The 26,484-nt window shown below is 32.7% G+C and overlaps 1 protein-coding gene across 1 annotated transcript; it reads right to left on the bottom strand.

Annotated features, from left to right (window-relative positions):
- Nucleotides 1-22,028: 22,028 nt before the first annotated feature.
- LOC100250072 (laccase-14) lies at nucleotides 22,029-24,784 on the bottom strand. Its single transcript, XM_002265308.3, has 6 exons — nucleotides 24,701-24,784; nucleotides 24,442-24,593; nucleotides 24,085-24,329; nucleotides 23,348-23,476; nucleotides 22,308-23,252; nucleotides 22,029-22,213 (listed from the first exon to the last, which is right to left on the bottom strand). The coding sequence occupies exons 1-6, from the start codon at nucleotides 24,782-24,784 to the stop codon at nucleotides 22,083-22,085; spliced, it is 1,686 nt and encodes a 561-aa protein (XP_002265344.1). The 3' UTR covers nucleotides 22,029-22,082.
- Between the last annotated feature and the right edge of the window lie 1,700 nt (nucleotides 24,785-26,484).

The following is a 26,484-nucleotide window of genomic DNA, read 5'->3' as shown; positions in this document are numbered from 1 at the left end:
TTGAGCCCCAAATGACCAAAAACAATTTCGCCCGTACTCCATCTCGTAATTGCATGTCCTTTGCACAACCTTGCTTCAATAAGCCATATTTCTCTCATTTCAACTTTGAATTGCAATCCATTTGAAGCCTTGGATTTCTGACTTCCTAAGCTTCAAAACCATAAATTGTTTTCCCCAAAAATCTCATGGGAAATAGCCTTGATTTTGAGTTAAAGTCAGCGTCACTGTGTTGCTATGGTCTTTGCACAACCTTGGTTCAATCAGCTATAACTCCCTCATTTCAACTTTGAATTACGATCTGCTCGAAATTTGGATTCATGACTTCCTAAGCTTCAAAATCATAGGTGTCTTGATAAAAAAAAATTCATAGGAATTTATTCCGATTTTAAGTTAAAGATGGCAAAACTGTGCTGTCAAGGATCTTAAATCACAAACTTCCAAGATTCTTTTTTTGCCTTTGAATCACCATAGGAACTCATGAAAGAAAATTTAAGAAGCCTTCTTTTCTTTTTTTCTAGTAAGGGAATGTGTGCAAACACTTTTGTGATGCTTCAGATTGCTTCCATACTCTCCATAGATTACAAAGAATGATAAATAAATAATAATAATAATAAAAAGGATTTTTACAAAAGAACAAAAATCATATGCTTCTTATGAGGTTTACAACCCATCTAGGAAAAGTAAAAACCAATCCAAGCAATTATTACATCCCTAATAAAAAGCAATTACAATTATAACCATCATATTATAACAAGATCATAATAAAGAATGCACATTAATTATCCCAGGGGCCATGGGATAAACAAAAACCCTGCAAAAACAAGTTATCACACCCTAGAATGGTTCTATCATGATTACTAACCTATGGCTCTGATAAAAACCTGGATCTTTTCGTTTCCCAAGTCTAGATTAGGTTAGGAACATGGATAACTATCCTAGGCTTTTTCTAAATCCTATCCATAGTGAAAAAAATAACATTTTTATACATTAAAAGGATTCAAAAAGTGCTAATGAAAACCATATCTCAATTTCAGATATTTCCGAATCAAATCCACATGGTAAAGATGAAGATCAAAATCGCAGAAGTCTTGTAAACCCGAAGTCTTCCACATGATGACTTGAACCTTGATCTTGGCACAATTTCAATGGGAAAGAAAAGAGGGTGGAGACTATGGATCTCAATCTCTCTGGATGATGGAAGACAAAAGTTATTGAAACCCTAACCCTTAGGGGGTATTTATAGGGTTACTAAGTGGGCTTAAGTGATTTGAGCCTACATGGGCTTAGGTCACTTAATCTAGCCCAAAATGGGTTCTAATTGATTAATTAGCCCAATAGGATCTACTAATTAACTTATTAACCCAATCTAGAGACCTTGTTCACTTACCCTTGTGCAACCTTGTGTAACTACCAAAATGCCCTTAGACACAAAAGTGAACCTAAAGCCAATCTGACCCTTATAACTCATGCCAACAAGGTATATGAGCTCAGAGTGAGGGCCATTGAACCTATAAGAATACTAGCTCCCTCATAATCTAATTCTAAATTTGATTCAACATCCCACTATGGAGAATCAACTAAACTCTAGTATCTTATGTAAATAACAAGGAGACACTAAGTTCTCGGGTCCATGACCTACTATCCATTATGTTCAGTCTTCCCATGAACTAGTGTCCATAGTCTAACAAGGTGAAAGCTATCAGCCTTTCAAGACTACCTCTACCATTCCTGAGTTACATATCCTTCTATTGTGTGTTCAATTGACATATCTTAGTTCTCAAAGAGCTTATGTCAAGTTCCACTTAAGGAACTACTATGGTCATAGTTTCCATGAACACAACTCCTTAAGATCACCTAATGAGACACACTCTTTCAATCCCAGGAGATATCATGGTGTCTTTATTGAGAATACCTATTGCTATCTGTTTCCATCAACAATGACCGAATCCATAGGAAATATATGATCAACTTAGGATTTCACCCGTAAGTCAAAGTCATTGCTAACTTTATCATAATCTCAATATTCTCTCAAGGTTGAGAGACAATACAATGAAGCGGCATGGTGAGGTCATGACTACTTGATAGCCTTAAGTCATGACTCACCGTAGGTCCTGTCCAATGTGTAACCATTGATTACTACCAAAAAGTGCTATTTTGTAGACCTAATTATAATGGTTTTAAGCACCTTTGAGTAGTAATCATATTCATTTAACCCAATTAATTCATTAAGGTCCTTAGTAATTGGTTTTAACCATTTTGTGGCAAGTTTACATGTTTTTATCAGCTTGTGAATCAATTCAAGCATGCCAAATGATGGAGGAGCTACTTGGACAAGTTATGGCAAAGCTTTTGGAAGCTCAAATTCATGAAGAACCAAGCTTTGGAGCTCCATAGCCCTTTGCCAAAGTCGTTCAAAGTATGCAAGGAAGGAACAATGGAGAAGAGGAAAACAGAGGACAGCAGCTGCAGTCTTCTTTGGCACTTTTGGAGCACTTCCCGAAGTCCATTTTCTACATGCTATATAACATTTCAAAGCTCAGGAAGTTAAGAATCCAACGCCTCAAACTGTGTACGATTTGGAGCTGAAATGAGGAAGATATGGCCTTCGGAAGACAACTGCTCCAGGCTTGTGCGAAAATTTCGCACAACACCTTCCAAATTCGCACAGCCCATGCGTGGTGCGAATTTTCCTCTGTTTTTGCCGACTCCACACGGTATCTTTTCTTTTGGATATTTTTGTATAAATTTCCATTCTTCTCCTTGTAATCCACCAATCATAAGATTTCTTAACTAGGAAGGTTGGAAAAACTTCTCTATTTATATCCCCTTGCATCCGTTGTAACAAATATTGATATATAGATATAGAATACATATTACGTTTGACACTTAGAATATTTACAGAGCTCTCCCGTTTCTATTTTCTTAGTAGCCAAACAGCCTTTGAGGGTTTTTCCTCAGAGGATGATTGGCTAAAACTTTTAATTTCTCAAAATATGGATGTTATGTGATGGCTTGGATGCAATCCCATGAAAATTTCTCGCACCTGGAAGGTAAGGTAGTCGTTTTTCATTAAAGGTTCATTAATGCAAAGTTTGGTTTTTATTTCCTTTAGACAACTTCCAACGGCCAATACTTGATAAGCTTTTGGATTTCTATCCATTAGTTATCTCCTACGAGCTATTGGAAGGTGAGGTTTTCAATTCCAAGTTTTGCATTAATCCGTTAGAACCAATTTCAATGGCCATTGAAAGGTGAGTTTATCACCTGGAATGACTTTGAGTTGCCAATATTTGGTAAGCTTTTGGCTTTAGACCATTAGTTATCTCTTACGAGCCATTCAAAGGAAGTCTAAGGTGAATAACCATTGATGAAATTCACTACCATCTATTTTGCCATTTTAAAGGATTAAAACTTGATTTGCTAAATCCATACCGGTTCGGGAAGCAAGCATCACCATAGTTGCAACCCCAACGCGAGGAGCCTATCCTGAGATTTCCAATTTGCATAAGAGCCAGAGCATAGCTATCCTATCTTTGAGAAACTTGTTTTTACACCCTTTCATTTTAGTCTTTAATGTTAGCTTAGATTAGTTTAAATCTTTCTAAAACATTTACATCTTCTTTTAAAGCTAACATCCATAAGAAAATCACCTATTTTCCTAATTTGAATATCACTTGTGTTTGCGAAAACCCTTCCCAGTGAACGATCCTAGAACCACTATGCTATAGTAGCTTGGCTACTTTAGTAATAGTATTCAAGGTATAAATTTTGTTGATACGCCTTTAAAGCTAAGCTACCATGAGTCGAATCAACCATACACACTAGTACACTCACCATGGGAAACCCATGACGATAGCCAAGACTAGCCATTCCTCTAATTAGGAGATGGTACAATACAACTTCTAATGGGTTGCCTAAACCCATGAACCGATTGTGAACAAGTCATATATTTGCAAGGAACCCCTAATTTAGATCTTTTGTGTAACTCTTAATGCACCTAAGTCATGTACAATGCAAAAGATGCAAACAAGAATGCTCACAAAGTATAATACATGGAATAAGGATAGATAAAAGTAAAATTGGAATGTCATTAAATAAATAATGAATTCTAAATTTATTACATCATGTCATCCTTTTAAGGGCTCTATCTTAACAGTTCTAGCATGTTAAATTTGTTCTAAGGTGTGCTAAATATGTTCTAGGTTGTTAACTCTATTTTGTAAGGTTTTTTTATTCATCCCATTACCCTAAAGGATGAATGGATGAGATGTTTTTATTCATTAAATTAAATATATCAATATATTTGGATTTATTGATTATAATTATGATATGATCTTTGATTATTTTTCTCTAGATTGGGTTATACACCCTATAAGAGGTATAGGATTTTTATTTGGTTGTGAAACAAATTTCTTGTCAATAGATGAGTTGTAAGCTCTTTTATAGGAGCATAGGAATTTTTATTATTGTAAAAATGTAAGCTTTTTGTATCCATCTATGGCAACCCAAGAGAAAAGAAAGAATCTTGAAGGTTCTTTTTGAGATTCTATGGTGGTTAAACAAGAAAGAATTATTCTTGGAAGTTCTTAGTTTGAGATCCATGGAAGCATAGTGACGTTGATTTGAACTCAAAATAAAGACTGCCTCCCAATATTTTCTTGGGACAAATGAAGCTTAGGAAGTCACGAATCCAATGGTTCAAGCTGATTGTAATTTGGAGTTGAAATGAGGAAGATATGACTGGTTAAAGCAAGGCTACACAAAGTGCATGGCAGCACTATAATGTCAAATTTAAGCCAAAATCGCAACTACTTCTAGTAAGTTTGCCAGAGAAATTCACCTATAGTTTTGAAGCTTAGGAAGAAAAAAATTCCAATGCTTTAAATGGATCGCAATTCAAAGTTGAAACGAGGTAGATATGGTCAATCAAAGCAATGTTATGCAAGGAGCATGTTGTTACGGGATTGCATACGAGTCCAATTCCTTTTAGTTGTTTGGGCTGAATTTTGGGCCTTTTCTTGGGCTTAATTTTTAGTGGAAATTGGGCCTTTTGGGTTTTCTATTTTCACTAACCCTATTTTTGGTTGTAGGACTATTTTTGGTAATTTGGATTTTATCCAAATTTTAATTACCAAATATGCAACATGATCCCTTAAGGCCATGGGAAATTTTTTACTTAATTATTCCCTTGTTTTATTGTATGCTCTTAATTAATTGTGTATGTGGCCTCAAGATATTTTGGTATTCTTAATTGGAAATAAATTTTCATGTTTTTTTTTTCAAAATTGGAAAACTTATTTGAATTGGAATGTGCATGGTTAAGAATATTTTTTTTTTAAAGAAAAGATAAGTTGGAAAAATGATTAAGAGCTTTCTTACCTTTTTAAAATTAATTCTTAGAGATTTTAATTTTATTTAAAATCTTCTCAAATCTTTGAGATCTCTAAGAATAAAATATTTATTTTGAGGAAAAAATCTTGTTTTTCCAAATCTTTATAAAATATTATTTTTCCTATTTTGCACAGGATTTCGATTTAAAGAGAATAAGTTAATTTTGAAAATTCATGATAGATAATTTATAATTAAGAATGGCTACCAAAATAAGTATTAGAACCCAAAGAAAAGCTTTTTTTTTGGTATTCTTAGTAAATTTTCATGAGAAGATACTTTCCAAGACTAGCTTTTTAAACTGGTTGTTTCTAAGAAGATTGTTATTTCTTTAGAACTATTTGTTTATTAAAAATTAGGAGGTTTTTTTTTTGTTCTTTCTTGATGAGAGAAAGAAAACTATACCTATAGTTGGTTCTCTAGGCTCTCCCCCTCAAAGAGAAGAAGGAAACTATTCTGTTTGGATAGTCTAATGATAAAGAATAAGAAAGCAATTATTTTAGCACACGAGTCCTGGTTTAAAAGTAAATAATGGATTTGGAAAATCTCATGATAGAGAATTTATGATAATAAGGTTTACCAAAATAACTTTGGAAAGTTTTAGTAATTTAATGGAGATGTAAAATATTTTGAAAATACTTTCCGAAATGGATTATTTAACTCCTTTTTGGAAATAAATATTTTTGGGAGTTTTTCATAGAGAATATTTTATCTATTAAGGAATTACTAAAAGGTTCCATTTTTGGTAGTGTTTAATGGAATAAATTATTATGGAATTTTCATGGAAATATTTATTAAGTTGGAAAAATGTAAGGAATAAGGAAAGGAAATCTTATGAGGATTTTTTAATATGAGAAGCAAAAGTTCCTTTCTTGGATAAGCTGCTCTCAAGATTATTCAAAATCTCATAATTGGTAATTTCCTTATTATACAAGAGTTTCCAATTTGGAAAATAAATATTTTGGAAATTTTCATTAGAGATAATTTATCATGAAAAGATTATTACCAAAAGGCTTAGTAATTTGATGGAAATAAATTTATTTGAAACATATCCTCGAAAAAAATATTTATTAATTGGAATTGTGTATAGAAGAAGAATTTTATGAAGATAGATTTTAAAATTTTGACAATGGATATTTTATCAAAATTCTTTTTGAAAATTACTCTCATGGAAATTTAAAATTTTTCATGTTAGTATTCTTCTATTACACTAGGTTTCCAATTAGGAAATAAATATTTTTGGAAATTTTCAAAGTAGATAATTTATTCATTATGGAAATTACTAATGGTTTCAAAATGCTCCTATTCATCTCAAAAGATTAAGTGAGAGAGGGCCTTAGGCAAGCCCACGGCCTCCATTGTCGAGCCCGTCTTGATTTAGGTTTATCACCACCCCCATGGTGGGTTAGCCTTAAGAATCAGGAGATATGGACTCTCCGCATAGACAAGGCTAGATATGTCTATAGTGAAAGCAACCACTCCCACAGTGGGGTTCTTTACTTGGTGACATTGATAGTTCAAGGACTATTGTTATACACTTGACATTCAATATGAAGTGGTAGAATCGCCCCACATAGTCCCACTTGCATAATCCATGGGCCAAATAAAAGGTATGTTGATCTTGCCTTTAGATACTTTTATGGTTAATGCAGGGAGATCAATTTAAGAGGATCTCTAACTAGTAATAAGGTCATGAGCTACCCCACATAGGTTTGATTCTTATAATACTAGGATACCTCTCAAAAGGATATGTAGTTTGAGAGCACTACATGTTTGCTAAATTAATCACCAGATGCCTTGAATGCTCAATTATGACATACACTTGGTTATATTCTTTCTGACATATATCATGTTGGTTTTATTATCACTATTTTTCTCATAATAAATCAAGCCCAACTAATCAATTGGACTAATTTTATTCTGGATATAGTAACGAATTGCATAAAAGCTAATTTAGGAAGAGCTAGCTATTCCTTATGAACTAACCTAGCAAAAGAAAAGATTGGTAAATCAAGGTGGTATTAGATCAATCAGAAGACCAAGTGTCTAACACTTGGATCTTTGGATAATGTGTTGCAATAGGAACACATGTCTATTACTTGAGACTTTGATATTTTCTTTCTAGTTTGCAATGGTTATTTGGTGATAAGGGTAGGTCAGTTTTGACAAGCTACACTTAGGATTATTATGAACAAAAATATTCATATGATCTTAAAGACCTTGTCATTTTCCTTTGGGATGGCTAAAGGGATTCTCAAAGATTATAAAGTGTTCATATGGAAGTCAAAGGTTCTTCAGGTTCTTCTCTCAAGAAGAAGAAGAACAATGCCAAATAAGGAAAGTTCGAGAGAATCGAAAGAATAAGATAGCAAGATTAAGGGCAAGTGATTCCTTTATAACCTTTTAGGACATTGGAAAAGGAATGCCCAGTTTAACTAAAGGAAAAAAAGAAAGTATTCATCATTTTCTCGTTCTTGAATATTTAGTGGTGGATTTCCCCATTTATGGTGGATAGATTATAGGCCCATTGTCTATAAGTCCTTATAGAATATTCGATAAGTGAGAAGGATTAATGTTGGGATTATATTTGCCTTAACTTCAAATGCAAGGTTAGTTATGCAAGTTAATGGAAGGTAATATCCTCTTCTTTTATATGTGTTTCATTATCACCTTTTCAAGTGATGAGAATAATCAGATCCTAGGATTAAACCTAGCACTAATTAAACATTTGGTTTCTAAACTTAGGTCATATTAATCTAAATAGGTCCAAAGACTGGTAAAGTCATGACTTTTTTATTCCAGAAGATCTTTTAGTCTATGAATCTTGTATAGATGGTAAAATGACGAAGAGGACTAGAGCCAAGGAATGTTTGGAGTTAGTGCATCATAATATGTATGGACCTTTTAGTGTCCATTCATGGGGAGGGTATGGGTATTTCATCATTTTTAGTGATGATTACTCTAGGTTTGAATATATACATAGGAAATTCGATGCCTTGGATACATTCATTGAATTGAAGGTAGGATTGGATAACCTATTAGGTATACATACCAAGTCACTTCGATTATATCAAAGTGATATGTCTAGTAAGTTTGATTCTTTCCATTGGAGAACAAGATTATTTCCCAATTATGTGCACTAGGGTCTCTATTGCAAAATGGAGAGGTAGAAAGAAGACATAAACTTGGATGGACACAATGAGATCGTGGATAGGTTTCTTATCTTTTCCCATATTCTTTTGGGGATATGTCTTAAAAATAGTGTAATACCTCTTTTTCTTAAGAGGTATGTTAGTTTATAGGATATCTAAGAGGATTTTTGGGTTATTACCTTTATAGTTAGGATCATCAAAAGATATTCGTTAACACAAATGTAAGATTTTTTATGAAGACTATATGATAAGGAATAAGGAAAATAGTGATTGGAGGATATATTGAAAGATAGTCCCGCATTGCATAGGACACTATGGATCCAAAGGGTTAAAGACATATTATTCCTATGATTTCTAGTACACTAGTGCCTCATCATAGTGGAAGGTTCATATCCCACAAATTATGATGAAGCAATGAGTAGTGTTTATTCTCACTTAAGGCAAGGAACTATGAAGATATAGTTAAAATCATTGTATTCTAACATAGTTTGGGTTCTTATAGAAGCACTTAAAGGGATAAAACCCATAGGAGTAAGTTGGTCTATAAGAGGAACATAGGAGTAGATGGAAAACTTGAAGGCTAAGATTGTAGCTAAAGGTTATATTTTGAAACTTTGTTTCAACTATGGAAAACCTTTTTAATAGTGGCCATACTCAAATCCATCAGATTACTCCTATCTATTGTAGTGTGTCTCATTTATGAGATTTAAAAACTAAACATTTTCATAGCAAAAGGCTTTGTGTGTATGTGTACAAGAAGGCACAGGGAAGCGTGGTGATGCTTTAACATTTTCATTTATTAGAGCTTTAGGTGGATGTCAAACATATACTCTAGTATCTTTTAAGAATGAGAGATTATAAGTTTGTGAGTCTTTGCGATGAATTGGTACTCATTTTGTACCAGGAAATCGGACTTTTGTCTAATAAGGACTCTCACAGGTCTACCTCAAGGTATGTGTACACTTTAAGTGGTTTCCCGTTGTTTCCATAGCAACAAAATAAGCCTTTTGGCTTATGGGTAGTTCCCTTGGCTATATTGTCCAAGATCCTGTTATGTGATAACAATGGGATAGTGGCATGGTTTAAAGAACTGAAGTACTAATAGAAGAAGAAACACATAAAGAGGATGTCTTCCATTATTGTGAGATAGTGTAAGGAGGTGATATGATTGTGGAGTAGATTCTTTCTTCAGTGCTTGATTTGCTTTTGGGACTTTGTTGGGATTGAGCCCCAAAAAGCAAGACATGATGTAACAAAGTTAGAGTATTTAGTCCATGTCTCTTACATTGTACATGACTTAGGTGCATTAGGAGTCACATAGAAGACACAAGTCATGGGTTCCTTATAAGTAGATAAGTTGTCCACAGTTGGTTCATGGATATGGGCAATCTAGTAAAGACTGCAGTACACCACCTCATAAGTGGAGGTATGTCTTGTCTTGTCCGTCAGGATGGGTTTCCCATGGTGAGTGTACTAGTGTATGTGATGCACACTAGACAGGACCTACGGTGAATCATGACACAAGGTTATCAATTATCATGATCACCAAGCTACTATCTTATAAGGACTCTCTACCTTGAGAGGATATTAAGCTTATGCCAAAATCAATAGGAGACTTTGACCTATGGTTGAGACCCTAAAGTGGTCATATATCCCTATGGATTAGGTCACTATTGATAAAGGCTAGTGACAATAGGTATTCTCAATAGAGGCACCATGATATCTCATGGGATTAAGACATTATGTTCCCTTGGGTGATCTAAAGGACATTTGATCATGAAATTTATGGCCATAGTAATTCATTTAGTGGAATTTGACATATGCTCCTTGAAGCTAGAGTATGTTTTCATTTGATCATATAATAAGTTGAATTTTTAACTCAAGGATTTGAGAGGTAATCTTGATAAGTGATAGCACTACCTTGTTAGATTGTGGATGCCAGTTCATGGGAACTCTACATGCAATGGATAGTAAGTCACGGACTTGAGCACTTGGTGTCTCATTGTAATATACATAAGATACTAGAGTGCCATTGAGTCTCTATAGTGGGATGTTGAGTCAATTTCAAAATTTGATTTTAAGGGAGTCATCACTCCTATGGGTCCATTGGTCCCCGCTCTGAGCTCGTCTTCTTTGTTGGCATGACTTATGAGAGTTGGATGAATTTTTAGTTCACTTTTGTGCATAAGGGCATTTTGATAATTACGTAAGGTTGCACAGGCATAAGTGAGTAGTATCTCTGGACTAGACTAATTGATTAATTAGGCTTTGTATAGTTAATTAATCAATTAGAAATCCTTTTGGGCTAGATTAAGTGACCCAAGCCCATGGCGATAGGAAGCTTATAATACCCCTTTAGGGGTTAGGGTTTCTAAGTCTTGCCATTCTCCCCTTCAGTTTAGAGAGAAAACCTTAATCTCCACCCTTGAGATCTCCATCATCTCAATGACTAGACACAAAGAAGAGTCATCGGGTGGAAGATCATGGTGTTTATGAGATCCATTATGACTTTGGAGTTATCTACATCAATTGGAATTGATCCACGAACATCCGGATCAAAGGTATGTGGTTTTATTCTCTAGATCTATGTTTTCTATGGTATCCATATTGTTTTTGAATACCTGTTTGTCCGTTATGATAGATTTAAAGAGGCTAGGATAGATTTGCATGCATGCTACATGATCTAGGGCATGGGAACGAAGTAATCCAAGGTTCCCAATAGTTGCGTCACTCTTTGTTTGCATTTCCATTTCTTATCTTTTAGAATATACTTTTATAGTAGTTATTATCGTTAAGAATTCTGTTTTGTTCTAGATTTGTTGTCATTAGCTATTGTTTCCCTGTTTAACCCTTTCTTTTCATTTCATTTTTCTACATTTTGTTTCATCACCCATCAAAGTGGATTGGTAGTTGTTCACTCATCTTTATGTTTACAAAGATCATGTCACCCTATATTTCATCTCCTTATGGGTTTGATCTTAAGACTTAAGGGTGTTGTGGGCTCTTATTTTTCTTGAGACAATATGATTATATTTAGATAAGGGTATGGTTTTAGAGATATGCATACCTAGTAAGGGATTCATGTTATTGGTTACATATGTTTGGTCATAGGGAGAGTACAGTAAAAAGAAAAAGAAGTAAAGTAAAAAGAAAAAAAAAGGAAATGAATGAAAAAAAATGATAAAAAGATTTAAAAAGGAAAATTTAAAAATTTAAAATAAAGAAAAAAAATCCCTCTTTTTATGCATGGTTGTATGTGTTGATAGATTCTCCATTAAGTTCATTTGTACTTTGAGTAAGTTTGTAGATGAGGAAATTCCCTTCTTATGTGTATATTGGGATTGTTCTTGAGAGGTTTCGCTTTGTGTATGTGTTGGTAAATTCTCCACTTTGTTCATTTGGTTCATTGAGTATGCATGTGGGTGGAGATGTCTCATTTTTTAGGTATGTTGGGATGGTCCTTAAGAGGGTGTCATGTGTGGTTGTTTTTTGTTATGGGATGTCTCTTGATTGACCCATTCCATAACTTCATTTGCTTGTGGTATGATTCTCCTCAACACTTTAAGGTGAACTAATTATCTTTTCCCTTGATGTAACCCTCTTTCAACCGCAATGACATTCTCTCCCTTCTTGTTTCTGTTTTTCACGTCTTGTAGTTTCTATCCTCACATCATCATTCGTATTTGTGACTTTTTTATCTTTGTTTTCATGTTGTTCCTTTGATTTATTTGGTCTTGCATACCTAGTTTCACCTTCTCATCTTGACTACTTCCATCTTTACTTAAGTTCTATTTCTTTCCTTCACTTTTGCCTCTACTTCATAGAGTGCCACTTAGATCCTTCGCATATGAGATTCACAACACGTTGCACTTTACCTACAAGAGGTATGAGGATTTATCATTAGGTGTTTGAGCCTAGTTTCCCTTTTATTTCTTTTACCCTTAACCTAATCCTACGTTACATCCTATGTCATAAGACCACCTTGAGGTCATGGGATTTTGCATTATATTTGACATACTCCACTTGGATGGTGCTTGAGAGTTGATGGAAGTTCAAGCATCATCATATGCTCATCTCTGAGAGATACTTTCCATGTGTTCTCATATTTAGGCCTAACTTGATCCAATAATATGACCTATTGATGACATGTTTATGTGAGGATCTTGTACGACATTGATTTTCCTTATCAATGTGTTTTGAACTCGACAGTTGACCCAACCCTCACATTAGGGCATAGTCACATTCAAGCTATAATTACTTCCCTTACTTGTTGACTTGGTATCACATGATCATGAGTCATTCGTTTTTGTCTATGAAAGTATAGTAGAGCAGTTCATAGATTCTTCATAGGCTATACCATTGATCACCCAGAGTCTCGAACGAGAACTAGAGCAATATTGATATCCTCAGCGATGTACATAGGTAGCTCAAGTGTTCTTTAGTAGGTCATGTTCACCATTTCATCATACCCTTGACAAAATACATAAGGCAGTTTGCTATTAGGTTATGTGTGGAGGTTTTAATTATTGACTTGGAGTTGGAGTTATTTGGCTTAGTGGTTCATATGTTATATTGGATCATACCCTTTATTATCATTTTGATTAAAGTGGTGACTTTGTGTGTGGCCTATTGATATGTATAGTCATTATACTAGAGCATATTTCCTTCATGATGCTTTCACTCTTTGTGACTTCCTGATCTATTTTCTATACTAAGGCATACCCCCTATCATCCTTCTTACTGGTTTTACGACTTTTAACATGATTCATTGGTGTGCATGGTCATCATACTAGGGCATATTTCTATCAAGTTGTTTTTACTCAATGATCTATATGTTACATTGGGGCATACCCTTGATTATCATTCTGACTTATTAACAACTCATAGTATTTTATATTGGTATTGATGGTTATTACACTAAGGTGTACCCCCTTTAGGGTGTTTTTGCACCCAAGCCCATCAAAGGATCAATTTTGTTGGAGGTCATTAGTAGGTGCATAATTTTCATGTGAGTCATTGTGGGTTATTGATACGTCATGTTAGCTTGTATCAACAAAGATGTATTGACGTCTACATAATGGGGCATATCCCTTCGATAAAGGATTCTTTATGCCTCGGACTACCTCATTCATTCCCTATTCATGTCATGTTGATGCATCCAAGCCTCAGGAGATTTGTGTGAACATCAATTGCTTTCTATCCATGATTACTCAGCTATCTCTTACACTTCAACAGTTGACTCTGTTATTGTGACCTTTGTCATTGGCTCCTATTTTTCTCTTATTGCTTAGGCCTCTCTTTTATTTCATAATGACAGTTTTTATTGGTCAATTTTGTCATTGCTTGAGGTTTAACATTATGATGTTTTATGTTATCTAGCTTTGTCGTTTTACTGTTTTATGTCTTTTTTTGTATTGAGTCACAACTTGACTATTCAACCTATTTATGTTTCCTAGAGTCGCACCTTGACTATCTAGCCTTTCCTTATTTCTTTAGAGTCGCGCCTTAACTATCCAACCTGTCCTTGTTTCTTTAGAACCACACGTTGACTGTCTGACCTTTCCTTTATGTATCCTAGAGTTGTTCCCTAATGATCTGACCTATCCTTATTTTTTTAAAGCCATGCCTTGACTATCCAACTTTTTCTTGTTTCTTAGAGTCATGTTCCCATTATCGATCATTTCCTTGTTTCTTTAGAGTTGTACCCTAACTATCCAACATTTCTTTGTTTCTTTAGAGTCATGTTTTAATTGCCTAACCTTTCCTTTTTTTTTTTTTTTTTTTGAGTTAAGTCCTAACTATTTGAGCTTTTTATGTTTCCTATAATCATGCCCTGACTATCTAGTATTTCCTTGTTTATTTAGAGTTGCATCCTGATATCCAACCTTTCCTTATTTCTTTAGAACCGTGCCTTAACTATCTAACATTTCCTTTATGTTTTCTTAAGTGTTGCACCCTGATTGTCTGACCATTATACGTTTTCTTTGAGTCGTGTCCTAACTATCTGACATTTCCTTTATATGTTTCCTTAAAGTCACACTTTGATTGTTCGACCTTTCCTTTATGCTTTCTTTAAGTCATGCCTTGACTGTCCAACTTTTGCTTTATGTTTCCATAGAGTTGTGCCTTGACTATCCAACCTTTCCTTGTTTCTTAAAGTTATACCCCCACTATCCAACTTCCTTTATGTTTTCGTCGTGTCCTATCCTAACTATCCAACTTGTTTATGTTTCCTTTGTGTCACAATCTTAACCAACCTATTTATATTTCCTAGAGTCACACCTTAATTATCTGGTCTTTTCTTTATGTTTCCTTAGTGTCGTGTCCTAACTGTCCAACATTTCCTTATTTCTTAGAGTCATGTCCTGACCATCTGGCCTCTTCTATGTTTCCTTCGTGCCATGCCCTAATTGTCTGGCCATGCTCTAACTATCTAACCTTTATATGTTTTCTTCGAGTAACACCCTAACTATTTGACATTTCCTTGTTTCTTTAAAGTTGTGTCCTAACTATCCGAACTCTTTATACTTTTACTTTATTAGCCCTGAGTCACTTGCAAATGTCTTTATTTTCAAGATTTGACACTTTTTAGCAGTTCTCCAACCCAAGATAAGGCCCAGACATTTAGAAGTTATATTGTTATTTATTTGAGACATTTGGTTAAAAAAAACTTCAAATATGTCTAAAATTAAAAGAATGACCTCCCTTATTTATTCTTTACTAAATTGGCCTATTTTAGACAATATTAGCCTTCTTAATTTTCTCAAAATAAAATTTGCCTCTCATTCCTAAGTCATTTTCCTACCATTCTTCTAATGAATTTTCCAAGTTTGAAATTTCCAATGAAGTTCAAAGATGAACAAATGAAGATAATCCACAATTTTTTCTTTATTTTGGTTAGAGTTTTCTTTGTTATTTTTTTTTTAAGTGGTTTTTTTATTAGGATTTTTGTAGTTGTGTTTTGTTATAGGGTTTTTTGCTGTCTTCTTCAAGATCTTTCATCTTCTTGTTTTTTGTTTTTTTTTTTATTTTAAAAAAAATGATTATGATTTTTTGTGATTGTATTTGCAGTGATTTTTGGAGTTGTATTTTGTTGAGATCTTTTGTAATTATTTTTTTATGAGGTTTTTCATTGTTTTCTATTGCAATTTTTTATGACTATTTTTTATTGGGATGTTAATTGTGGAGTAGAATTTTGGTTGAAATTTTTTTGTGGTCGAATCTTGGTTAGGTTTTTTTTTTAGTTCTTTTCTATTGTTTTGTCATTTCATTTAACTTCCAAAATGTGAATATCTAACATTCAAGTTTAGACATTTAGGTCCATATGAACATTTTAATTAAAAGCTTAATCTTAATTAATTCTTTTTAGATAAAACGAAAACTTAACTATAGTTAAGTTTTTTGTTAAATAAAACTTAACAATAGTAGAGTTCAAGTTATTATAATCAAGTTATTTGTACATGAAATTGAAAAGATAAGTATGTGTTATAGGATAAAATGAATAAAATAAATTGAAGTGTCTTAAAAGGGTCATTTATCAACAAAATTAAAGGGAAAGGTCATTTTTACAATTTGAGAGTTATTATGACCCATGTGGCTAAATTACCCTTTTTTGTTAGTTATTTTTAAGTGATTATTATGGAATAAGTGGCCAATAAAAACTTACCATGCATAGTACCCAAACTATAAAAACACATTTTTTTTCAGGTTTGGAGGTAGTGAAAAAAATTTCTAGAGAGAGATGATAGAGGGAAGATTTTGGTTTGCTTTTTTCTCCATTATTAGCAATAAATTTAGTATTGATTTATTTGATTTTCAAGAATGAGTTTTTATCTTTCTTTAGTGGATTGAATGATTGAAAATGCACTCATGAGAGGCTAAAAGGCTCATTTTGGGGGTTGAAGTATTAAAACCTAGTATTAGATCAAAAGAGAAATAATGAGTGAAATTGGACTTAATAATGGATTGAATAAAATGTTAAGACAATAATATCAAGATTCAAATACCCTCTAAGGTTAGTTTGACTTAGCAGATGGTGCAATTGCCTAAGGTTTCACCATCTCTATATGCCATAAGCAATTTACATAGTGGTAAAAGCCCAAAAATCCTAGACCTAAATTTGAATTTCATATCCATTCATCTATTCTATTTTCGATAACAAATTTTTGTTCTCCAAAACAGAATAACAAAAACACCCATTTGGCAACAAAAAAATAGGGTATTTTCAGATATCATCTTTTAGTTATTTTCTATTATTTTCACTTGTTTTGTAAGAGCTGTTTTAGAAAATAATTATACAAGCATCTAGAATGACTAAAAATAAAGCATTGGATATAAAAATTATTTTTAAAATATATTTAAAAGTATTAAAAATAGGTTCAAAACATTTTAGGTTTTCAATCAAACTTTTGTTCTACAAAACATCATAGAACAAATTTCAAAAATTGTTCTTAAAAATTATTTTTCAAAACTATTTTTGAAAACAATTACTAAACAAGGCCTAAATGGCTTTTTTTTGGGGGTGAAGCATGAAAACCTAGGATTAGATCAAAAGGGAAATAGATGGTGAAATTGGACTTTATTATGGATTGAATGAAAGGTTAAGATAATAATATTAAGATTCAAATACTCTCTAAGGTTAGTTTGACTTAAGAAATGGTACAATTGCCTAAGGTTTCACCATTTTTATATGTTATAAGCAATCTATATAGAGAGTGGTAAAAGCCCAAAAATCCTATACCTAAATTTGGATTTCATATCCATTGATCTATTACTAATTTAAACTTAGGAGATGGTGGCCTGTTTGACAATTGTTTTTAAAAGGTGAATTTCAAAGATGGACTACACCTAGAGGGAGGGTGAATAGGTGTTATTAAACAATTTAAAAAGGTCCCCTAACACAAATTATCTAACCTTAGAAATTCTAAATATCTATGAACTTTTCTTCCTACTACTTTTCAATAAAGCATAATATTTACAAGCAAGTATGAATGCAACAACACTCCCCTAACCAATTTCAAATGCAAGTCACATGCAAATACTTCAACACTCCCTAAAATTAATTCATAAAAATAGTTATCTCCTTAACTCATTTCCAATTACTATAAGATATCATTAACCAAAATGAATAAAAAAATTATTCAAGATATCCAATGGATAATCACACCTATTTTAACTCATTTTTCTTCCATTCAACATATATGCCTAAGTAACCAATGACATTAAAAACTAAAAATAAATCAAAGAGTAGAATGAGAAAAAGAGACAATGACACCAAATTTTAACGTGGAAAACCTTCGAAGAGATAAAAAAAACCACGGGTCTACAATAGATAAAAAAAAACGTCAACTATGAAGAACAAAAACTAAATACAAGGTTTTATACCTAACTCAAGCCTACCAATCCTTCTTGGACCACTAGAGTAGTACCTTTCACTTTCAACTTCTCACATTTTTCTTTTGAAGCACATTTGGAGTCCACACCAAGCTCGATCTTGACCTTTTCTTAAATCCACACAAAAAGAAAATGGGTTTTCTACCCAAACCCAAATAGATTAGAAATTGAGAGATGAATGGATGAAGAATCAACCTTTTTTTTTCTTCAAGACAATCCATTAAAAACAGTTTGGAAAACAATAGGAAAGTTAGATTTTCTTGGCAACCAAACACCTCAAATTAGGAAAGGAGAAGAAAACTAAAGGGGGTGGTTGCTGTTGTTTCTCTCTTTATAATAGGAAGCAATTTATAAAGGAAGCCCTTGATCCCACCAATGAGATTTCGTCAAAAAAGTGCAACCTAGACCAATCTAAACTAAAGTTGGATTGATCCTAGAACAAGGCATTTTTAACACTTAGTAAAAAAATGTTTCCCATGCCTTCCTAACTTCTTAAAAAATATTTCAAGAAAAACAACATTTAAATAATATTGTTGATTCAATTCCATCCAACTCCAACCTCAACTACATACCTTTACCCCTTGATAAATTCAACAACTTGATCTTCATTAGGCTAGTAATCTAAAGAAGAATTGGAAAAATCGAGTTAGGCGGCACTTAGAATTTTGTCTGGAATTGCCAACCTAGCTAAACACTCATTGTTCTTTATAACGGTTTTTTGTTCTCTAAAACAAAAAGCAAAAACAAAACAAAAAAACAAAAAAGCACATTTGGCAACCAAAAAATTGTATTCTATTTTTTGTTCTTAAGAACATAAAACAAAGTGTTTTTAGATAACAACTTTTAGTCATTTTCATTGGTTTTCTAAGGGTTGTTTTAGAAAATAATTATATAAGCATGTAGAATGATTAAAAATAAAGCACTAGATATAAAACTTATTTTTAAAACATGTTTAAAAATATTAAAAACAAGTTAAAAGCATTTTAGGTTCCTAGTCAGACTTTTGTTCTACAAAACATTAGAGATCAGTTTTCAAAAATTATTCTCAAAAATTATTTTTTAGAACTATTTTCGAAAACAATTACAAAATAGGGTAAAGGCTTTTTTTGAGGGTTGAAGCATGAAAACTTAGGATTAGATCAAAAGGAAAATAATGGATGAAATTGGGCTTAATAATGGATTGAATGAAAGGTTAAGATAATAATATCAAGTTCTAAATACCCTCGAAGGTTAGGTTACCTTAGAAGGTGGAGATGGTGCAATTGCCTAAGGTTTCACCATTTTTATATGCCATTAGCAATCTATACAGAGCGATAAAAGCCCAAAAATCCTAGACCTAAATTTGGATTCCATATCCATTCATCTATTAGAGACTTAAAATGGAATAAAATATTAAAAGTTAGGATATGACTCAACTTTAAGGTATGGAACTTAGATTGTCCTCATTAAATCATGCTTGCTTTTTTTTTTTTTTTACACTGTGACTAAATAAATTTGATTTCCTTGTTTCGTCAGAAGCCTTAGTCCTAAAATTGGATTCTAGAATCCCTCATATCTTGATTATGTGAATTAAAAATTTTAATTCTTACATTTTGATTTCAAGTTAGTCATTAGATTCAATTTCCATGCAATTCATTTTCACCATATTTTCTTAGTTTGAAGAACTTGGTAAAAGCAAATCCTTTGATTTGGTTTGACAAAATCTATAGGGGAGCCATCAAAGAAATTTAACTCTTCCTCAACTTAGGAACATTCTTAACGCCACTCAATATCCTCACAAGACCATAAAAAATCTTCACTTTTATGGTACCAATCCCAATAGCTTTAAAGCTTGAATCATTGCCCATTTAAATAGTGCTAGCATCACATTCCTTATATGTATCAAGACATTCCTTATATGGATAAATATGAAAAGAACATCCAGATCACCTTCCTTTCCAAACTCTTCATCAACAATATTAGTAGAATCTAAAGTCTCTTGGGATTCAAGGTTTTCCCTTGTTTTTAAGTGTTTTGTTAATTCTTCATAATACCTTCTGATATTTGTTAATCCTTCTTCTATTTGACACTAACATTTAGATATTTTAATTTTAGAGGATTGAAATTATTGAAAAGAAAAAAAAAATAGTGAAAGGATTATCCTTCATAGCTCACACAAATAAATTATATAAAGGATTCTTATTTGGAAAACACATTTGAAATTTTTTTTTCAAAGAAAGTAACTACAAAAGCAAAGAAACTTCTCAAACTTATTCATGTAGATCTATGTGGCCCAATCATCCAAACTCTTTTGTAAGAATAAATATTTTTTACTCTTTATTGGTGATTTTAGTAGAAAAACTTGGATGTATCTTTAAAAACAAATTAAAATATTTATTTTTTTCAAGGGATTTCAAACACTTAGCGAAAAAAAGAAAGTGGTTATAATATAAAGATAACAAAATCTAATAGAATAGGCAGATTCACATCAAAAGAATTTGAAGAATATTCTAAAAATTATAGGATTTGTCCAGATTTTACTATTTCATATTATCCACAACCAAATGGAATACTCGAAAGAAAAAATAAAACTTTTTTTTAACATGATGTAAAGTATGTTTAAAAATAATTAAAAATGATTAAAGAATTTTATACGAAGAAGTTGACTATGCAATTTATTTTTCAGATTATTCTTCTAATCAATTTTATAAAATAAAACACTAGATAAAAAATGATAGAAGTTAAGGTGAAAAATATATTTTCATAGGTTATAGCTTAAGCTTGAAAGAAATGGTTTTCTTTAAAGAAACAAGTTTAATGAAAAAGAAACAAGCTAGAGATTGAGGTGACCAAGAAGACAACAATGATATTCCTCTTTAAGGAAAAAGAATAAACAACAAAAGGCTACAAGCAATCACTACGTATTCCACCTATGCCACCACCTCCATCAACTTACGAGGATCCAAGATCATCTTTATGGGCAAGCTCAATAGAAAGAATACCATATTTCAAGAGTCTATGTAGAAGAGCTTTATGAGAAAATAAAAATAAATAAATAATAAAAAAAATCTAACTTTTTTTGTATTTTTGTGAATTGCAAACCAATAAGTTTAATTTGAAGAAGCAAAGCAAGATAAAAGATGTAAAGATGTCCTATAGAAGGAAACAAAAGCAATAAGAAAGAATAACATGAGATCTCAAATCACTTTTAAGAGGAAGAATGCAAAATTAGTAGATGGATTAAAAAAAACAAAATTGAAAGCTAAGAATGCCACTTGAAGTTACAAATCAAGTTTTAAGGGTATGTTATAAAGTAAACTTGAATTTGAGAATTTTCAATAAATTATAATTTGATTTGATTTCTAAAAGCCAATTGTAATACTTTTTTTTTTTTTTTTTTTGGTTTTTAAGAGTTCTTATTTTGTTAAGTGTGAATATTGTAAATAAGGGTTAATTTTGTAATAATTTAATTAAATAAATGATGAGAGGCAAGAACAGTTTTCTTTTATAATTTTTCTTCTTTACTTTCTTCTTATAGTTATTTTATTGTTTTTAGCCTAATTACTCCAAACATTGCTTTGTTTTGATAAAATTTAAATGATGGTAATCCTGTGAAAGTGGGATATGGCGCTATAATATTTTGATAGTATAGTGATATACTGAGAGAATTTTAGTCAAGATTGGACTAGTCGTGAATGTATCTTATCTTGTCCTAGGATTAGTACTAGTTATTAGATTGAAACATTTTAATTGGACTAGTCTTCGTTTAAAATACCAACATATGTCAGTTGAGTGACACTGTGAAAGTCTATTATGCATGGTCCTGATTGTCCTTGCATTAAAAGGGAGATATTCCTCGTCAATTACCAAGGATGAACCAAACAGCCTCAGGGTATTGCTGATTAATTCACTTAAATGCAGTTAAAAAAACTAGACTTAGGTGGTATTTATTTTTTGACTGAATATTTAGTTTTTTCTATTTAATTGAAAGTAATCTACTGATATCGACTAATATAACTAAATATAACCTATTGATAACAAGTTTACTTTACTTATATTGATTGACATTTGATATTTTCTATTCAGCCAAAAAACAAACACTACCTTAATCTTGACATGAATATAGATAGATTTATTTCAATGTATTTACATGATGACTGCTTTCAACTCTCAACATTCAGGTAAATCATGAGGAGGAGGAAGAATTTGAGTTTGAGGATTGGCACCATCTTTTACCACAAAAACAGACTTCATTCCCCACTCCTGATGATCCTCAATATGGCAATGCATCATCCATACTCCTGCAAAGTAATACTAGTTAGAAAAATAAAAAATAAAAATTGAAACACCAAGGGACATTATTTAGAATGGATGTACATATGTATTATAACTCACCCGGGTTATCTGCCCTAAATCTGATGGCAACCCATCCATTCCGAGGAACTCCAACCGTAGTCTGCTCTGGTGGGTCAATAAGATTAAACCTTAAGGGATCTCTTCTAGGATTGAAATTGCCAAAACCCCATCCAACAACATAAAAACTGTAGCCATGTAAATGAAATGGATGATTGTCACCTTCAAACACATTAGTCCCCTGCAAAATCAGCTCGACCCTTGCATTATACTTGAGGACAGTGACTTTAGTCCTAAAATCCGGTGTCAACAGATTCTGAGGCAGATTATTGCCTGTGTAATTAAAAGCATTGGGCGGTTTACTTGGAAAATCCTTATCAAAAACACCATCAAGTCCGTAATAGTAAGCACGGAGCACGTCTATGGATGGGGTGATGAAACTGATGTTATTCAAACTAGCAGAAAATCGTTTACCATAGGGACCCTCACAAGGTTTACTAGAGCAGTTAACTAGATTGATTGATAACGTGATAAACAATTTGGTGTCTACTTTTAATGGGACTCTGGCTGGATGGTCCTTACTTGCCAGGCTTCTTAGCTTTTTTGTGAACCTTGTTGCTGCCTGAGTTTGGTTGTGAGCAGGGAGATGGGGCATTAGAGGTGATGGAGATCGATGGTACAAGCCATTATACTGTAGGATAGCTGTTGTTATTGTGTTATCAAATTCAGTGTCTACTATAGTAAAATATGAACTGGCAGCCATATAGTAGAGACTAGGATGACGATTTGCTTCTAAAAGAACATCCATGGACTGTCCAGGGGTGATCATTATATAATTTGTTTCCAATGGTTTTGTATAGCATCCATCTGTTCCGACCAATTTCATCTTGTGTTTTGCAATGGCAAAGAAGAGTTTATCATTCATGACCGCATTAACTATCCGAAGTAGATATCTTTTTCCATGCTCCACTGTCACTTTAAAAGTTCCTAGAACAGGAAATGATAAAGAGTTGGGCATTTTCCTTTTAGTGAGAAAATTAACCACTTTCTCTGAAATGTTTGTTTAGCAGATAAATTTGTACCTGGTTTGGAGCATGGATAGAGATCGCCCGGTTGCCCATTTATCATATAGGCATCTGAGATTAGTGGTCCTCCTCCTGCAATAGTTGCATTTCTTTCTATTTCCATTACATCTTTCTTCCACCACTCTCCTGCACGAATTAAGACACTGTAAAAAAGGACACCAAAATTCATTTATTTAATTTTATTTATACATGCTTCTCACAGCATCATTTAGTTAATTAAAATCTAATGAAGATATCAATGGATTAGGGTCCACCAATTGTTAATTCAAATAGCAACTCATTTACAGTCACATTTGTGCTATATAACATTGATATACATACTGACAGTATGTATATCAATGTTAATGAGCTGCTGCAGTAACAGATAGATATACAAAAATACAAATCGTGGCATCTTTTATGACATCTTTTATATCATCTTTGACTTGTCAACTACACTGCTTACTATTTTCAATAAATAAAAATGGAACTGTTAAAAATATTTCCCTTGCCATGAGATTAAGCCCTAAATATAAGGTAATGATTGAGTCCCCTACCATGCGAATGAGAAGGATGATTAGTTCTTTCTTTGTTTTTTCTTGATGCATAATTTCATTTGGATATGAGACAAAAGAAAATGTTCTGAAAAGTACTTGTAAATCAATGAATTTCTTTCTTCTTAATTATTGACTTCGAATATTTTTCTTTTCTATCACTCTTTCTTACAAAACGTGAAAGGGGATGAAAGAGCATACCCAATATGATTAGAACCTCTCCATGAGGGTGGGGAAAGGGGTAAAGGGATCCACGCTTTGGATAAATGATAATTGCTCCATGAACTGTTGCTCTTGTCCAGCCGAGGTGTGCATGCCACCACATGGTTCCTTCTTCTGTAGTGAAGTGAATCCTGTAAGTGTACTTCTTTCCGGGCTGAATTGGGCACTGAGTGATATATGCAGGTCCGTCTGACCATGGATTTCTTGGTTGTTTCACTCCATGCCTGCAAAGTTTTCTGTCCATGATTCTCCACTACACAATAGATATACATATTCTTAACTACTTAAATGGCCTTATATTTAGGGGCTCATATATGGATTTATAAGAGCATATACCAGTGGAGGGTTATATTATGTTCCCCTTTGTTGTAGACCTTGATTATCATTCTATCCCCTTTTTGAGCTCTCAATGTTGGCCCTGGAAATCTCCCATTCACAGTCAAGATGTGCTTAGTAGTACACAGTCGAGTGTATGAAGATGACTTCACCTGCAAATGAATTAGAATTTACCCATGAAATAGAGATAATGACAGGAATTGTGTCTGAGAGAAAGGGAGAGGGGGAGAGAGAGAGACAGAGAGAGCTAAGCACATACCACAAAAGTATGATGATGGGTCTTTCCATTTGCACTGTAAAACAGAAGTGCATAAAGAACAAAAAGCCCTACCACCTTCACCATGGAAGAGTGCTGCTTAATGGCATCAGGTGGTTTCAAGTCCAGAATGGCTTTCTTTCTTTTTATGGTTGTCTTCTCTCAATTGCTTTCCTTGTTTGTTTCTCCAGGTGTTTTTCATGCGGTTGGCACAAAATCCAAATGGATCCTTACACAATTGAGATTGCTTTTGGCTTCCTTAATTTGGATGTGGAATAGAATTTAATGCATGTGGATATTCTCAAAGGGGTCAGATAAACACCCTTATCCGTAAATATAACCCTCATGCTTTCAAAAGTTCATATGACCATTTTTATAAATATCCCCTTCATATTTAGTTTCACTCTAAGCCTCCACTTTTCTCTCATATTTTGTACTTTTTATTATGTAAAGTGACAACTTCTCTCAAAAAGTGACCGAGAAAAATAGAGAACTTCAACTTCTTCCTTATTCTCTTCTGAAACCAATTTTAGTGAAAAGAAACCCTATGAAACACTCCGCACTTCCCTAGTCTTCTTAAAACTAACTTTATTTTCTTTCTCAAAGTTGTCTCCAATCCTATCTCCAAACATAAAGCAACAAAATTTAAAATCTTTGAAGAGTGATAAAACAAAGAGACTCAAAATGAAAGTGTAACACCCCATGCTCCAAGGTCAAGGGTAACCATGTCAATTTTGCACATACAATAGATACGTAAAACATGCAAAATGACTAAATAGTCAAAATGAACAAAAGAGATAGATTCTCCTTTCAAAGTAAATTCATAGAACTAAAACTATCTTTCTAAGAAGTTTAATGATTCACTTAACTATGAAATATTGATTTTGTTCAATTTAAGCTGATAATTAAAACATAACATATAATCCAAATCAAAATGTCCAAACAAAGGCTTTAAGGATAAACAAAAGTTAAACTAACAATAACCCTTCATAGCCCTATCATCACTCATTATCATCTACATATGGAGTACTTGAAAGGGGTTCTCAAAAGTAAAGGTAGTAAGCTTTGACTTAATAAGGAATATACTAACAATTTCTTTTGTAAAAGTGAATAACCTTCAAACCTATAGTGCATGTAATAACCGGGTATTTTAGACCATGTGGGAATTTAAAGTTTGAAAATTTTTCTAGTTAGTGATGGTTGAAAAGTCAAAAAAACACATGTCGAATTTGAATTGGTAAAATTCAAAGAATTTTAGTGGTCTATTGAGAGAGTTGAATTTTGTGTCCCATCAACTTTACCAGAGGAAACTTCTTAGGAAGTTAAAAATCAAACTTTACTAAAAAAATAATAAAAATTAAATAAAATAAAATAATTTAAAATTGATAATAATAAATAATGGGAAATTAAAATATTTTTGGGTTGTGTTTAAGAATTTATTATTGAAGTGAATTTGAAAAAAAATAATTAAATAGATAAAATAATAGTAATGAAATAAAATTGATTGGAAAACAAGGAAGAATATATATATATATATATATCATGGCTTTGGGAATTTAAAAGGAAAAAAAATAAAAAAAGAGAAGGAGCAAGGTTGGGTGTTGCAAAGCACTGGCCGTTTGGAAGTGAAAACGCCATTGGCCTTCGGGATGTTGTTTGACCAACCAAATGTACTTCATTTCATGTAAAATTTTAGTAGAATACACTTTTCGATGTGATGAACATTCCTACAAAGTTTGATTTTAGTTTCAATGGTTGGATTTTCCGCTTTGTGGTAAGATGGTTTA

Source organism: Vitis vinifera, chromosome 12 (genome assembly GCF_030704535.1).
Source record: "Vitis vinifera cultivar Pinot Noir 40024 chromosome 12, ASM3070453v1".
NCBI classification, from domain to species: Eukaryota; Viridiplantae; Streptophyta; class Magnoliopsida; order Vitales; family Vitaceae; genus Vitis; species Vitis vinifera.
Note: the sequence above shows the minus strand (reverse complement) of the source record. Positions and strands in the feature narration are given on the sequence as shown.